The sequence below is a fragment of the Crocuta crocuta genome, unplaced genomic scaffold (genome assembly GCF_008692635.1).
Source record: "Crocuta crocuta isolate KB4526 unplaced genomic scaffold, BGI_CrCroc_1.0 scaffold31, whole genome shotgun sequence".
Lineage (NCBI taxonomy): Eukaryota > Metazoa > Chordata > Mammalia > Carnivora > Hyaenidae > Crocuta > Crocuta crocuta.
Genome location: NW_027528362.1, coordinates 4,189,620 through 4,206,525, shown reverse-complemented (window position 1 = coordinate 4,206,525; position 16,906 = coordinate 4,189,620). Strand labels below are relative to the sequence as shown.

Below are 16,906 nucleotides of genomic sequence, written 5' to 3'. Positions count from 1 at the left end.
AAAAAAAAAAAAAAAAAAAGATACAAAGTGACTTATTCCTTGGCCATCAGGTAAGTCTCATCAAATCATAAAGATTCTAAATAAAAAAGATCATATTCACTTAACAGAAAGCAATTAAGTTAGAAATCAATAAAATAAGGAGCGCCTGGGAGGCTCAGCTAAGCATCTGACTTGATTTTGCCTCAGGTCATGATCTTACAGTTCATGGGATCTAGCTCCCTGTGGGGCTGCTTAGGATTTTCTCTCTCTCTCCCTTTCTCTCTGCCCCTCCCCTGCTCATGCTCACTCAATCTCAAAAATAAGTTAACATTTTTTTAAAAAGAAATCAATAAAAAGAAAATGTTCAGTTTTTTTTAATGCAGTCTTAAGAAACACAGTCAAAAACCGTAATACAAATCTGGGGCACCTGTCTGACTCACATGGTAGAGCATTCAACTCTTGATCTCCGTGTTGTGGGTTCGAGCCCCATGCTGGGTATAGAGATTAAAAATAAAATGAAGTAAAGGAAAAGGGAAGAGAAGGGGAAAAAATCTGAAAATACCTAGAAATGAACAATCACGAAAAATACATATCAAAACTGTGAAGTAGGGTTTTCAGTCCAGATCACCACCTTAGACCATTCTATCAACTGCTGGAAGTATTGTTGGCAACCAACAGCTGACCTGTCCTCAATTTTCCACGTAAAGCCTTACCCCTTCTTAGGGACACCCCACACCCAACGGTGAGCTGACACAGGTGTGCAAAGGCTTAATCTCACTGCCCCAGTTTGAAACAGTTTTTTTTTTATTTTTTTAAATGTTTTATTTATTTCTGAGAGAGAGAGAGAGAGAGAGAGAGACAGTGTGAACAGGCGAGGGTCAGAGAAAGAGGGACACAGAGAAACTGAAGCAGGCTCCAGGCTCTGAGCTAACAGTCAGCACAGAGCCTGACATGGGGCTCAAACCCACAAACCATGAAATCATGACCTGAGCCGAAATTGGACACTTAACTGACTGAGCCACTCAGGCACCCCGCAGTTTGAAACAGTTTTAAAAAACAAACTCGGGGCGCCTGGGTGGCTNACAAACTCAATATTCAGAGCTCCCTGTAGGGTCAGCTAAGACCTTTGTTGACTCTACATCTCAACTCAATTCAACTTCTCTTTCAGTCCAGTTTCTTTCACTCCTTCACATATATTGGTCTCAAGTGTATTTGCACAATAAACTTCCAGAATCTGTTTCCAAAAGAATTCCACCTACTGCAGACAAAGACATCTGAAAGGCTATTACAGTGATCAGGGCGTGAGGTGACATGAGCTCAAACAGAGGAAGCAGCCGAGAAATGGAGAGAAGTTGATAAATTCAAGATTTGGGAGATGATGACCGTCATGCACAAAGAACAAAACCACAAAATAAAATAGTGAACAGCGAATCATGGGAAAAGCCCCATTGCTGATATCAAAACTGAAAGCTCTCCACTTCCTGCCTCTGTGATCCACGACACGGCACATGGCAGAACTTCCATAGGCAGTGAAATGAGGCTGGCACAGAACAGAACTGCTTCCCACTCCACAACCGGACTTCTGGGAAGCAAACACATAGGACGAAGAAAAAAGAAAAAGCCTTTGTGGCTTAAAAGCACAAGGAAAGACAATAAATATGTGGAATACTAGAGTGCTTATGAACTAATGACAACTGTATAGACTCGAATAAAAATTAGCATATTACTAGAGCCTTCCAAGAAAGTACAATTCAGAGTCTGGTGGGAAATGTGGCTACCATACAACACTTGGCTACACTGAAAAGTTCCTACTGTGTATACACATAAGTGGTTTAAATTCAAGCAACCTGAGGTAATGAATTCCACTATCAATGCATTACTCACATTGTGTATACTAGGCCAGAACATTTTCTACTGATCTTACTTCTCTACCTTTTATCTCCAAATTAGTTATAGTTTTATCATTATCAACTTAGTTTTGCCATCACCCTCTGGGTTAGTACTTTAGACTGAGGTGATATACATTTGCATCAATACTATCTGGGGTCTATAATCATCCAGTAACTAGAAGGTAAACATGTAATATACTGCAGTCCAACTATGAATGACTCATTTCCACTACCGCTATAGATATATAATATATATAATCTCAAAGAAAATAATAAAAATATATATATTCTCTAGAAAAGACACTTGTGGGTGATCCTTATTATCACTGAATTTTTCCCAATGGAAAATTAAAAAAGTGTGAAATGGGCACAGGATAGTTTGTCTTTCCTACGTTGGCCATACACACACAACATATATAAATAGCTACAGAAATATATTTAATTTAGGTAAGAATGAACCAATATTGCACACATAAAGATAAAAACTAGACATGTTATAAGCTAAGGTAAACCAATACATAACGTCACTTGTTTTGATTTGGCAAGGAAAAGCAATTATCCTTTTTAGAAAAACTGATCTTGTCTACCTATTTCCCTTTACTCGGGCAAATAAAAAAAAAATTAGATCCCTAACTCTGCTCTGGCAAACAGAAATCGAGTACATTTCAATGTATTGATAGATTAGAGCAAAAGGAGTTCACACCCGGGAAGTTTCCAAACCAAAACCAAAGGCTCAATGTTTTCACATTAATGTCGAACATTATACAGAGTCTTTTATGTAACAGATGAATAGAAAAAAGAAAAGGTATGCAAGAATAACAACAATAAAACAAAATTGCACAAAAGGAAAATTATGAAGGACTGAGAAAAGCAAAAAGAGAGGCAATGAGAAAGAATATGGTAAAAATATGGACAGAGAACTTGGGAAATCACACTACACCCGAATCTTATATGTTGAGTCCTAAAAGAAAACAGAAGTACCCTCAGTGATGGTGGGAAATAAAGCAGGGAGGGGACACAGAACTCACGTGCCCATCTACAAGGGATTATCATCCTGACCTCTAATGACCACGTTACTTCAATGATGGGAAAACAGCAAAGTAAAAAACCTCACTTTTTAATGGATTTCACAAAGAGCGCCATTCTCTTCAACCTCACTTTTTCCTTAGGCATTTATTAAATCTCCTTAGCATATTAAACATATCTTCTACTGAGGACATATTTGGAAAATAAATAAAATCCTATTTGGATTCATTCGCTGAATAACCACTTGCTGAATATATACTGTGTGATAAGCATTGTCTTAACTACTAGAAATACAAGGGAAACTAATTCATATGGTCAACTTTACTACAAAACAGTAACTAAATGAACATAAAACCACCATTTGTAAAGATAAGCAGAGTCTGTTTAATGCAGGGAATCCCATGCCATTTTAAGGGAAACGCAACCCATCGATATAATTCAATAAAAGCAGCAGGGAGATATTTCCACACTGAACTAAGTCCTGAGAACACTGCAGGACAAAGAATACACTTTATGAGATACTGTTTCAGTTTGATATTATTTTCTCCTTTCTTTTAAAAATTCTTTGTAACCCAATCATTCAGTCCTTCACTCCTCCTTTTAATAGATACTTGAGGAAAATGTATACTCTTCTATTGTTGTGCAGAGTGTTCTGTATAAAAGGCCTAATTGGTTAATAGTGTTGTTCAAGATCTCTGTTTCCTTACTGGTTCTCTCTGTAGATGTTCTATTTTGGGGGGGCGGGGCGGCTTAAACAACAAACATTTATTTCCCATAGTTCTGGAGACTGAGAAGTCCAAGATTAAGGTGCTAGCAGATTCAGTGTCTGGTGAGAACCTACTTCCTGGTTCATAAACAGCCAAGTGTCTTCACATGGTGAAAAAGGCAAGGGAGCTCTCTGGGGTCTCTTTTATAAGGGTGTTAATCCCATTCATCAGGGCACAGGGCTCTGCCCTGATGACCCGATCACCTTCCAAAGACCCCACTTCTAAACACCATCACAATGAGGATTAGATTTCAACACATGAATTTTGAGAGGACACAAGCCTTCTGTCTATAGCAACTGGCTAGAACCAGCAGTGTGTTAGAACTGGCTTTTATTAGCTTGGAAGAGTCAACTGTTAAATTTTCCAGAAACTTGGTAATAAACAGTCAAAATGCACCACTTTCTAATTATTTTACTACCCTTAGGTATGATCTATGCTCTTGATGTTACAGTGTCGACGTGGTGGGAACACTACAAAATGGTATATGCAGCTGCACTTCAGGTCCATAGTCCACGTTCAATAGTCTCAGTGGGGGGTGCCTGCGTGGCTGAGTGGGGTAAGTGTCCAACTCTTGATTTTGGCTCTGGTCATGATCTCACAGCTCATGAGGTCTAGGCACATGTCGGGCTCCACACTGACAACATGGAGTCTGCTTGGGATTCTCCCTCTCCCTCTCTCTCTGCCCCTTTCCCACACACGCACGTTCTCTCTCTTCCTCTCAAAATAAGTATACTGTCTCACTGGTAACTTGAAATTGGCCATGGTAGAAGTAATGACATCATGAAAATCAGCAAACCTGCTCCAAATCAAGGATTTTTTTTTTTAACTGGAAGGCAGACTGTTCAACATTATTGGTGAGACTTCCACACACCTGTCAGAGTGGCTAAAATTAACAACTCAGGCAACAACAGATGTTGGCTGAACTTCGAGGAGTTCAAGAAAGCCAGTGTAACTAAAGTAGAGTAGGCAAGGCGAGGAGTAGTATAAAATGAGATTGGAGAGAAAGGAAGGTGCCAAATCATTTGGGGTTTATAGTCAGGCTAAGGAATTTTTATTTTATCTAAGTGCAAAGAAAAGCCATTAGAGGGCTTCAAGCAGATTCGGACTGGGATGAGATGGGGGTGTGTTCTTATTACTTAGAGGAGTTTTAAAATATCACACTGTTATGTGAAGAATGGCTTTGAAGTGTTTAAGAAGCAGAGAAACTATTGTCACAGTCGCCACAAGGACAATGGTAGTTTGGGAGAGGGTACTGGTGGTAAAGATAGTGAGCAGTGAATACGGGAGGTAATGTGAATGAAGGGCTGACAGTATCTATTGATATACTGACATCAGGATGACAGGCAACGGCACCAGGATAGGTCTTGGGTTTTAGCTTTAGACACTGAGTAAATGGGAGTGACATTTACTGAGATGTAGAAACTGTGGATGAAGCAGGCTTAGAGGATGGTGAATCTGAGGATCAGAAAACATTTATTTAAATTGGGCATGATCTGCAATTGTGAGAAAGGCGTGCCAAAGAAAAGAATCAGAACAATCTGGAAGTGGTTAAAGAGAAGGTTTCAGATTTACAATTTCTTTTCCTTTTACCAATCAATTTGGCTTGATTGTATTAAGGACCTTTGATCCAGTAAAAAGATCAAACTTTAATGCAAATCAGTCTCACTGATTACTGTTGTCTATCTCTGGGGTTAAAGATAAACTGCGGATCAATAGTCCTGTATCTGTAAACTTAAAGAAGGTCAAAGGAAAAAATCAAGAGTGAGAATGAAGGAGACAAGACAGAACAAAAATCAAGTACACAGAAGTAACATATTAAGCCTTAATGGTCTCTCCCCATCGATGATAAGAGGCTGTTTCTTTAATTCCACATGAAACATGCTTAAGTGCCTTACAGTATTTTCCACCAAGTGGTGACTCAAACGTTAGCTCTCATCCTCTAATCCCATTAGTTTAGCAAAAGTATAATGAAAAATCGATAGTCTTTGGAACTAAATGAACCTATATTTAAAGCAGGCCCACCACTCAGTAGGTCTGTGACCTTGAGCAAATTACTTACCATTTCTAATCCTCAGTTTCTTAAATGTAAATGAAAATAATTAACCCAAAAATTAGCATTAGAAATAACATTCACAAAGTGCTTGCAACAAGGAAAAAATGCTCCATAAACAAGAGCTACTATTATGTAAAAGACACCTAATTCATCAATGCTCAAGGCAGTTAGCTTCCTCCTTTGGCCTCAAAGATTCCTGTTTTCAGAAGAGAAGACTTTAGAGAGGAGAGAACCACAGTCAAGACCAAATTAATTTTCTCCAGGTAAACTTAAGAAGTAAAGAAGAAAAATGTGTGAATAGGTATATATGACATAGTCAATCTGCTACCTATAAATGGACAGTTTCAAAGGTGTGATTATAATTCAGTTGTTTAGAACTAGGAGCATATTTTTCCGTAGAACCAATGTTTAATTCAACTCTTTGATGAGTTAACCAAGGCCCATCCAAATTATAATGTAGTTAAAGTGTGACAGATCTCAATAAAATGAGTAGAAAACTAAACTGATGAATCACCAAAGAATACAGAATACCGAGGGACTAATAATATGTAATTTCATTTATTTTAGAAGCTGGCACTTCAGGAAAACAGTTTTATGGGAGGTTTCCGTGGTGATTCAAGGGGGTTTTCAGGGAAATTCCAAAAGCTTTATAATAGGCTGATGACCCTGGTTCTTTATTATGTTTTATTTCACCTCAAATTTTATGGCTTCCCTTTCTTTCAGCATAAGCAAAACACTAGCACCGTTAGACTTCACAGCCATGATTACGATCATTTATTTCACAAATGAAAAGGAATAACTGGAGAAGGATGAGAAGATAGAAGAGAGGAAGGAGTCATAAAGGTTGCGCCGAAATATAAAAAAAAGAGCCTGAGATGGAATTTGGTAACTTCCCCAGTAAACTCAAAAGGGACCAAAGCAGAGCATTAAAATATTAAGGGAAGAAAGCCAAGTGATGAGAACTGATTATTTTAAAGGTCACAGATTTGAAAAAAATAGAAAAGAAAATGTAAAAGACAAGATAAGGAAAGCAAGCAAAGGCATTTGCAGACTGCCATTTACACAAAGGAAATACCCAAGAAGCGCAGATTCATAATCCGAAATATGGCCAATGTAACTCATGATCTCCTTCCAATCCCTTTCATTTCTCTAAATTCATCCAAATAATCTGTTCTTTTCATGTAGATACTCTTGCGCTAATTGTACTACTGCATCTTATTACGTAGTTAATAACAATACTATCTAAATAGTCGACTGTAATCTACAAGCATACAGCAGAATTAAGTCAAAACTACTTCATGAGAAAGTCTCCTAATGGAGATGCTTTTGATTTTCTCCAAGAAATAAACCATGAATCAGTTCCACATAGTCCAACTTATTCAGGAATCTAGCAAATCCTTCTGTGAAATGCTGAAATGTTTTTGTTTTTGTTTTGTTTTGTTTTTGAGAATGTTGATGTGTCCGAAGAAATGATTAAGGAAGAGATGTTACAGTCAGATAAAACAAGATTTTCTAAGACCTGGTCTAAAATCCAAATCTGTATCAGTAGCAGCTATGTTTGCAAAACAAATAAACAACAAAACACACGTAACCATGAGCCAAACCTAAATAATTTAGCCATACCCAATTAGAAACAGGGACACAAGGAGCCAACAACTTTCCAGATCACTCAAGAACTTTTCTTTCCAGATCACTCAAGAAATGCTCAGCTAGCCTGAGCAAATTGTAAAGAATGTATTTACTAACGCAATCGGTTACTTTCAGAAATAAGAAGTATATACCATGTATCACAACTATTTAAATACTCCCAAGTCAAATGTTCTCCCAGTGGATAAAACAATTCCAAACAACGGATCTTAATGAGAAAAGAGGACTAAAGAAATGTTAATGTGGGATGCTGAAAAGTTTGGCCCCGTCCACGTAGGAATGCTAAGAAGGTGAGATTTCCTGACCGGCCAAGCATTGTCAGATTTCTCTCACAACCCTACAAAGTTCTGCAAATGTATACAAATACTAATTTGATTAATACAACTGTAAAGTAACTGGATACCACCACTAATCCATGATAACAATTTGCCTTCACATATTTTTTTAATTGGCAGATACTGAGAATATAATAGTTATCATGAGCAATAAGGAATATTTTTTTAAATAACAAGTTGATAAGCCCTGCCCCAAGTATAACTGTACCTAAAACAATCAAGTAAAACAGTCATTAAAATGTCCTTCAGTTTACCTTTTACTCCAACTTAGAATATTTAGTTCTGATTTCTCACATTCTGTTTCCTAGCAAGATTATTAAAACATCTTAGGAAAAGGTAAAAACTTGAAGAGCCTTGTCAAATGTGTAATCTTCATTTTAACCATCAATGTCTTTAACTTTAATACGTTGTATTCAGCTAAGTATGTAAAATTTACATTATATCCAATCTCAAGAGTTAAGACAATTCCTTCTTTTAATTAGCCAGTGATTTCAACTTACAAAAGAGCTCTAATTAAAAAGTCAAATTACTCTTTAAAGTCCACCTTAGTAATATGGTAATTCAGCTGATAAATTCTTCCAAAGGGACAAGTAATCAGAATCCTAAATGTATTAAAATATTATTTGCTCTATGGGGTTACTTATTACATGTTTACTCAACCGTATCTGCTGAAAGACACAGAAACTCTACCAAAGTTAATTTAAGAACTTACCAATTTCCCTTGCAATTCTGACAGCTTCATCTGCATCCTGTAAAACCAGGAAATGAGACCCAACATTAATCCCATCAGCCATTGCACAATGTCTTTAGGGCAGTCATATATTGCACTACTGTCTCCTCGGATTCATTTAATGTTCAATTTTACAACCTTCTAACTCTTTTCTTTCAGAGAAATGTAAAATTAATACCATAAGTGGAATGTAAATTCTACCTCATCATTATTATATTAAGAAACTCAAAGCAGTTTGAAATGAGCTGGCAGGAAGCACTACCAGAATTGCCGAATGATTTGGTGCAGTTGCTGGAATTTAACAGCAGAATTTAGATGTTTACAATCAATACGGAATCATAAATCAGATCATTAAAGCTTGTCTACAACCAGCTTTTTCCTGTCTCTCTGATATTTACATGTCATGTTTTCCTGAATTCTGTCAGCAGGGGGAGTTGATTCTCTATTGTTTGGGAGAGGCTCAAGATTTTCCAGAAATAAAAAAAGTAAATTTCCAGTATTTCTAGGAATTGCCAATTGATCCCCAAAAGATTACTTTAGTAGTCTCCCTTACTTTTTCTTTTTTATTTCATCCTTTTTTTCAGGTACATACTTTATCTTTACATCTTGTTATGATCAGTAATTTAAAACCTTAAATTCCATGAACCAACTTGTGAGGGAAAACTTCAAAAAAGCCAAGGAAAGCAAATGCCTTCATAAACAGTACAAGGTAAGAGTTGATATATGTAAGGATTATTGCTAATTATCAACCAATGCAACTGAAAGGAAAAAAATTTCCCTTGAATCTTAACATTTCACTGATCAGTAACTCTCCCCTAACTGGCCCAGCACAGGACATTCCTGATACGTCTCCCCGTGAACAGTAGACAGAAAGCTGAAGAGAAGGGGTTACATTCAAGCCTCCCTGGTAAATCTGACTTTTCTTTACAATTCAGTGATGTAAACTAATCACAAGGAATGACAATAGTTTTGAAACCATTAGCTAGTAAGAAGGCCTGAATTTTTCAAAAAGAACTTTAATATTTTAAAGTGAATGCTGGTAAATTTAAGCTTTTCAGCTAGTAATCTAAAAATGTAGAGTAACCATGTCAGAATCCTCCCCCAAAAGGAGGGGGCGGGGGATGTTTATAACTGGTTCATTTATGTCTAATAAAAAAAAATCTTCCTTAAAAGTCTTCAGTACCTAATAACATCCCCTGACTAAGGAGGTTGGCAGGGGAAGTTGTCAGAAAAATTTAATTTCCTTTCATTAGCCAGTCTGCTCCACAAATAGGTGCTTGTTAAGTTCAAAGCAGTCCTGAAAGCAACATCAGTTTTAAGTCTCTCTCTCTCTCTTTAGTCCAAGCAGTCACATCTGCTAATGAGATTTTCCAAATAACAATTGTTTTCAAGTCAGAGATAAATCTATACCTCCCACTCTACTCTCCCCCCAAAAAATCAAGGTTTACTGCTTTATTACACCTTGCTGTTTTCACTGACCCTACATTCTCCAAATTTTAGCTTAAAGGGATAAAAATCCATGAAAAGCGTCATTTAAGAATGTTAGTGGTTTCCACACATTGAGTTTGAAGGTTCTTTGTTCAAGCCAGTGACAGTTATTGGAGAATACTTCCCCTTAATAGCCTCTCTGTCAGGAAGTGTTAAACCTGCCAAATGCAGACAATTAGTGCCTCACGAACAAAATACAGGAAGAGCGCTGGCTGATGGAGACTGGATTATAAAAAGCCTAGAAGGAAACTTTTAACATGTCTATTCTTTCAAATGTGTAGTAGTATATTTGCAAAAGATATTCTGAGAGAGAATAAACTGCTGTCTCAAAAGTCCGTTACCTTGAAAGAACTGACAAATAGGCAAATGTTAAAAGATAATGCACAGAATTCATTACTCATATTTATTACATACACATTATAGATGTATGTATATCTATAAAGATATAGATATACATAAATATACATATATATAAAGAGATATCTATTTACACAAAGCAAAACGTCTAAAAAAATGTTGACTGTCAGGAATCCAACATTTCCATAAACAGCTGAAAAACAATCTTGTCTTTTAACTTAATAAGTACGTTACACTCCCTTACTATGATGTCTTATGCAAAATTTGGGACATACTTTTAAAAAAGTCATTATTGGGGCGCCTAAGTGGCTCAGTTAGTTAAGCGTCCGACTCTTGGTTTCAGCTTCAGGTCATGATCTCACAACTTGTGAGTTCAAGCCCCACATCCCGCTCTGTGATGATGGCATAAGAGCCTGCCTGGGATTCTCTGTGCCTCTTCTCTCTCTGCCCCTCCACTGCTCTTGTTCTTTCTCTCTCTCAAAAATACATAAACATTAAAAAAATCATTATCTAAGATTCAGGTTTAACTGGGCAACCTGTATTTTTATCTGAAAACTCTTAAAAACAATTTTTTCCTACTATGAAAAGCAAATTTGACTAAATGAACTTCCAAGTAAAAATCAAACTGCCTTAAAAATTCATTTTTCACTTGTCATTCATTTATCCCAAGATATTTTATTCAGGACATATTATATATTGGACATTTAAAAATTATTATCAGTTTCAAAAAGAAAAACACTCATTAAATACACTATTACATACATTCATCTCCAATATATTCTTTTAGCACATTTAGCTATTATCAGGCTATATAAAGAGATTAAAATTCAACAACATTGACTATTCACACAGTATAACTTTCCTATAAAGACTATAGATAGAAAACGTTAAATTTTTTTAAGCTTATTTATTTGGAGAGAGAGAGAGAAAGAGAAAATCTCAAATCGACGCCACACTGTCAGCACAGAGTCCTGACACAGGGCTCGAACATACAAACCGTGAGATCATGATCTGATTCAGCCATTCAATCACCCCAGAAAAACATTTTTCAATAAAAAACCTCTAATCAACAAGAAAAAGACCAACAAATATCAAAAAAAAAATGGCCAAAAGAATAAATGAGAAATTTCCATAAAATGATATCCAAAGGAACATATGAAATATATTCAACTGCAGTCATAACTATAGACGTACAAGCTCAAACAAGGAAATGCTGCGGTCAACCTGCCAGGGTCTGCCAACAGCCAGCAGTGAAGGCATGAAGGTAAACAGACAGGACTCCCACTATTGACACTGACAGTTCTTAAAAAGATTTTCATACAATTATCTATCAAAAGTTTGAAGACTTAATTCTTTCAAACCAGCAATTTCATTTTTAAGAAGCTATTCTATATACATAGTCACATGCATGCACACAGAGAGATATATATATATAAACAAATTATTTTTAATTTGTTGCTGGTGTTTAGATAAGGAAATCAGAAAAACAATTTTAAAGGGTTTCAGTAAGGGACTGATACCAAAAGGGATACATACATGAAATGGAATATGCTATAGTCTTTGGTAAGTTTTAAAAGATGAGGTTGGGGCGCCTGGGTGGCTCAGTCGGTTAAGCGTCTGACTTCAGCTCAGGTCATGATCTCACGGTTTGTGGGTTCGAACCCCGCGTTGGGCTCTGTGCTGACAGCTCAGAGCCTGGAGCCTGCTTTGGATTCTGTCTCTCTCTCTCTCTCTCTCTCTCTGCCCCTCACCCATTTGTGTTCTGTCTCTCTTTCAAAAATAAATAAAAACTTTAAAAAAAAAAAAAAAAGGTGAGGTTGATCCATATGTAATACTACATTAAATAGTTTTTGCACCCACAGAACTTACAGACTTATTTAATAAGGGAAACTGAAAGAGAGCCAACAAATCAACAGAGAAATGAAATAATGACACATGGGAACAAATAGTACTGAGGAAGACAGAGAGGGAGAACATGTTTTAGACAGACTGCTCAGAAAGGATCCTTCTGGGGGTCCCTGGCTGGCTTTAGTCAGTACAACGTGTGACACTTGATCCAGGGGTTGCCAGTTCAAGCCCCACAGCGGATGTAGAGATTACTTAATATATTAAAAAGAGGGAAAAAAAGGATCTTTCTGAAGTAAAATATAAACTAAAGCCTGAAGAAAAAAAAAAGTCACTGCCATGGGAAGATTAGGGTGAATAAAGTGTAGACAGAAGGAACAACATGAACAAAACCCCAAATTTGGAAGCCATTTCCTATGTTCTAGAAACCAGGTCTGTGAGGTGAAAATTGAAGATAAAAAGTGGCAGAAAAGGACAGTATAAAGTCCAGTGGAAGGCATGGCGTCTCCAGCAGAACATTTTGGGACTCAGGACAAGAGTTCCAAATGCCTTGACTCTGGGCCAAAGAATTAGGACTAGGGTTTAGGAAGATAACACTTCCACTTTAAGAATGCACCAAATATAGTGTGCACCATGGAGGAAAGCAAGTTGCAAGATAATGTATATAGTATGACCTTATCTACATTAAGACAGAAAATACCTTGGAACACTCATCAAAGTTCATGTATGGACACATTCAAACACCTCAGCTTGAGTTACTGCTCGAAAGTAGGATAAAGAGTTGGAGAAGGGGCAACTCTGACTTATGGTTACAGACTCTCGGGTACACGTTTAACTTGATCACCAGTAAGATAAAAATTTTATGCTTCATACTACTTTCACGATTTAAAAATTAAATCAGCCACACTTGAAGGTGTTATTCAATCTAATTAATAACTTCCAAGACATTAAATGTTATCAAAACAAACTAGTATTCCCAAAATGTGCTTAAACTTTTCATGACTCCCCACTGCCTTAGAACCAAACTTTAATTCCTTGACTCTGTGTCGGTAGTGGATCCTAGCTGCCGACGCCACCAGCCCGGTCCCCAGTCCCTGCCTACCTCTGCTTTCCTTCCCACCCCCAAGCCCACACACACATTCCTCCAGCTGCCCAGCCTTTACACCTCCTCCTCGGCTCAGCCAGAAACCCCCTTCTCTTCCACCTCTTTCCACTACTCCAACTCTTATACTATATGCCACATTCCAGGCCCCACATCCCAGCCTTTGTGTAATTTATAGTTTAGTGGAAAAGACAGACCCTTACATGACACACAGTGGCTAAGAAATCATCATTGAGATGCATGTTATGCAGAAGTGAAAAGGGAGTGTGACCACGGGGAATCTTAAGTTAAAAACAGAGTTCCAGGAAACTTCTCAGATGCTGCGACTGTGAAGAGGGACCTAACAAATGACAGAAAGCAGGGTGGGACAGAGTCAGTGGGGTTGGGGCCTGAAGAGTAAACCAACCACCCAGGGAAGCAGAGCTGCCACAGACCATGATAAAGACACTGAACTTCAGCCTAAGAGCAAGAAAACGAAGAGTCCTCACCATGGCTGCATTTTGAAGAATCAGAGCTTATAATTTACTCATCACTGTGAGTACTGTCTATGCTCTTCATTTCCCTACCACATTACAACACAAGCTCCCTAAGAGCAGAAATCGCTAACCGGTCAGTGATAGATTTTAAATGCCTACAACTGCCTGACACATTGTAGCCGTTCAATAAACAGCTGTTGAATGAAAAGACTAACTGAACCGATGACCACATGACTAGTTTATAGAGAGAGGCAAGAGGGCTGTGAGGACTTTAGCTGAGAAGCTGTAGTCCAGATGAGAGAAAAATTCCCACTTTCTCTCAAACTCAGGGGTATACTTCACATCTCACCTAAATCTCACTTTCTCTAGAAAGCCTCTCCAGCCTTCCTACACCAGGTTAGGTGCCATTGCTGTGTGATACTACACTCTGTCCTTCAGTTATGACAGCCCCATCACTGAATCTGCATGACAGCAATGACGAGGTCTGGCTTGCTCTCTACGAAATCCCCAGAGCTCAGCAAGTCAATACATCAACACATTATTTGTTGAATGAACAGTCATGCATCAGCTTCCACAGAAACCAGCCTGGAGCAGTAGGGCGCCAGCTCCAACAGAAGGGCTCAGGTCCAGAGCATCTGGGTTTGAAGCAAACAAACTTCTAACCAAGGAGATGTCATTGTTCAAATCCACACATCTAAGTCATAGATAGCAAGGGTAGCACCACACGGTAGTTCAGAGCAGGAGCTGAAAAACGAGACGGGCTTGGGTTTTGCTTCAGTTTAACACAAAGCACACTCAATGAAGTACTGTTGTCACTGGGCAAAATCGAGCCCGTATGTATCTGCCTGTTTAGCCTCAGTCAAGCGCTTCTCTTACCACAAGCTGCAACTTCAAATGTTTGCAACTTGGGTTTCACAAAACCTACTCTTTAAGAGAGGGGAAAACAAAAACAAAAACAAAAACAAAAACAAAAAACAGTGCTACCCAAGCTGTAATCTTAAATGAATGTTTCATTAATTTAAAAGATCAAACTTTTGGGGAGCCTGGGTGGCTCAGTCAGGTAAGCATCTGACTCTTGGTTTTGGCTCAGGTCATGATCTCACAGTTCATGAGTTCAAGCCCCCACAGTGGCTCAGTCAGGTAAGCATCTGACTCTTGGTTTTGGCTCAAGTCATGATCTCACAGTTCATGAGTTCAAGCCCCCACATCAGGCTCTGCACTGATAGTGGGAAGCCTGCTTGGGATTCATTCTCTCTCTCTCTCTCTCTGCCTTTCCTGTTCTCTCATCCACTCAAAATAAATAAATAAACTTTCCAAATATATAAATAAGTGATAAAACTTTACATGGCAGTAACTTTTCAAATTGAAGAGCCACAAGTTTACACTATACTAAAATGTAGGAGAAAACAACAGATATTCAACTTTAATAAAAATGTGAAAGAAGTATTAAACTTTATTTTATCAAATATATTTCATTTTTATTTATATAAAATAAATCCCTTTTAAGCAAACCATCATTACTTCTTCACAAATCCAATTTGGCAACATTTGAAGGAAAAGAATTGCTTCTGCTTTTAACTTTAGAACATTCTTTTCTCTAAAACAATTTTTTAATGCTTATTTATTTTTGAGAGAGAGACAGAGCATGAGTGGGGGAGAGGCAGAGAGAGGGACAGACAGAATCTGAAGCAGGCTCCAGGCTCTGAGCTGTCAGCACAGAGCCCGAGGCAGGGCTCGAACTCATGAGCCATGAGATTACGACCTGAGCTGAAGTTGAACACTTAACCAACTGGGCCACCTACGTGCCCTTTGAAGATTTTATATTTCAGATTTTAAAGTGATTTCTACACCCAGCATAGCCCAGGAACTCAAAACCTCACAATCAAGAGTCACATGATCTACTGATTGAGCCAGCCAGGCACCCCTAGAACATTCTTAAGATAGTTTCTACATCTATGCAGTATATGATATACAATAAAATATGTGAAAATAGTACAAGGATTAAGACAGCAGATTGCATTCAAGAAGTGTTCTGTATAATAACATTTTATGATTTATTAAAAGAAGATTTCTAACAGGTGGGACAATGATCCCCTGAAAATCAAAGAAAAGTCAAATACAAAAATTTCAACAGAAGGAATCAATTTTATGCCACTGATACCCTTACGCAATTTTTAATTTAAGTACTTAAGAACATGTGTTTTCATATCGAAAGTTAATACAATGAGAAAACACAGAAAATATAAAACTAAAGGAAACAAAATATTAGCAATAGTATTCCTGATGGCTTCAAATCAGGAAGAAGGACAAATGAATGGTCTAACAATATCATTTGACTCTATTCTCCTAAACAATTATGATCCCTATGGTTCATTCTGTAATCCCAGCCTATAAACCCAGTTTGAAGGAAGCCACATTCAGGTTCTGAAGTCACTGCACACTTGGGAACACTCTGGAGGTAAATATTAAGCTGTGTAATTCCAAAACAGCTGCCCAAATATATATGCAAATCCTAAAGTTTTAATGTCTTGGTATAAGGCCATCACTTAATATTCTGATTACTTGAAATGTTATGTGTCACAGAAATAACTGAATTTCATTGTCAATTACATCATAATAGACTCTCATCAAATCTTTAACAGTGTCCATTTCTGAGATGCCATCACTTACAGCTGTTCTTACTCTCTCACAAAATGTGTTTCTTCTTCAAGAAGATTTATAAAAAGGACTTTTGGGACAAATACAGGTATACGACATCTTTGAGGTTAATACTAAAATGGGTAAGAATTTCAGAACTAAAAAGTTGCATTCAAAATGAACAAGAATTAGGAACATGGGACTAAGTGAACTGAGCAAGATTATAGTTTTGTGACTCTTGTTGGAAATATTGCTGGTTCTCTAATATTTGCTCTTCCAGATTAAGGAAACTTTCTCTTAAGATATCTATGATATTCAGAAATGTCATAAAGTATTCCTTTGTAAACTGAAGTATCTATCTCTTCTCTCTGCCTAAACCCTCTGAAATTCAAAAACTCTCAGTGAGTATTCTTTCTTTCATGGCAATTACAATTGTCTGCATAAGTTTGGTAAGAATCTGTTCATCTTGTAACAGATCACCATTAGAACTACTGGTTATTTTACCAAGGCTTTGACTGGAATGTCATATTTGAGAGTGACATGCATAGACTCAGATATAACCAGCCAGCTCTGAG

The 16,906-nt window shown here is 37.4% G+C and overlaps 1 protein-coding gene across 2 annotated transcripts in view; it reads right to left on the bottom strand.

Moving 5' to 3' along the window:
* The window catches only part of PCCA (propionyl-CoA carboxylase subunit alpha), a 402,236-nt gene that overhangs the window by 263,778 nt on the left and 121,552 nt on the right, over positions 1 to 16,906 (bottom strand). For both annotated transcript variants that reach the window (XM_077753890.1, XM_077753889.1), the window contains one exon: positions 8,409 to 8,445. In XM_077753890.1, coding sequence (XP_077610016.1) covers positions 8,409 to 8,445 — 37 coding nt within the window. The remainder of the gene's footprint in view (positions 1 to 8,408; positions 8,446 to 16,906) is intronic.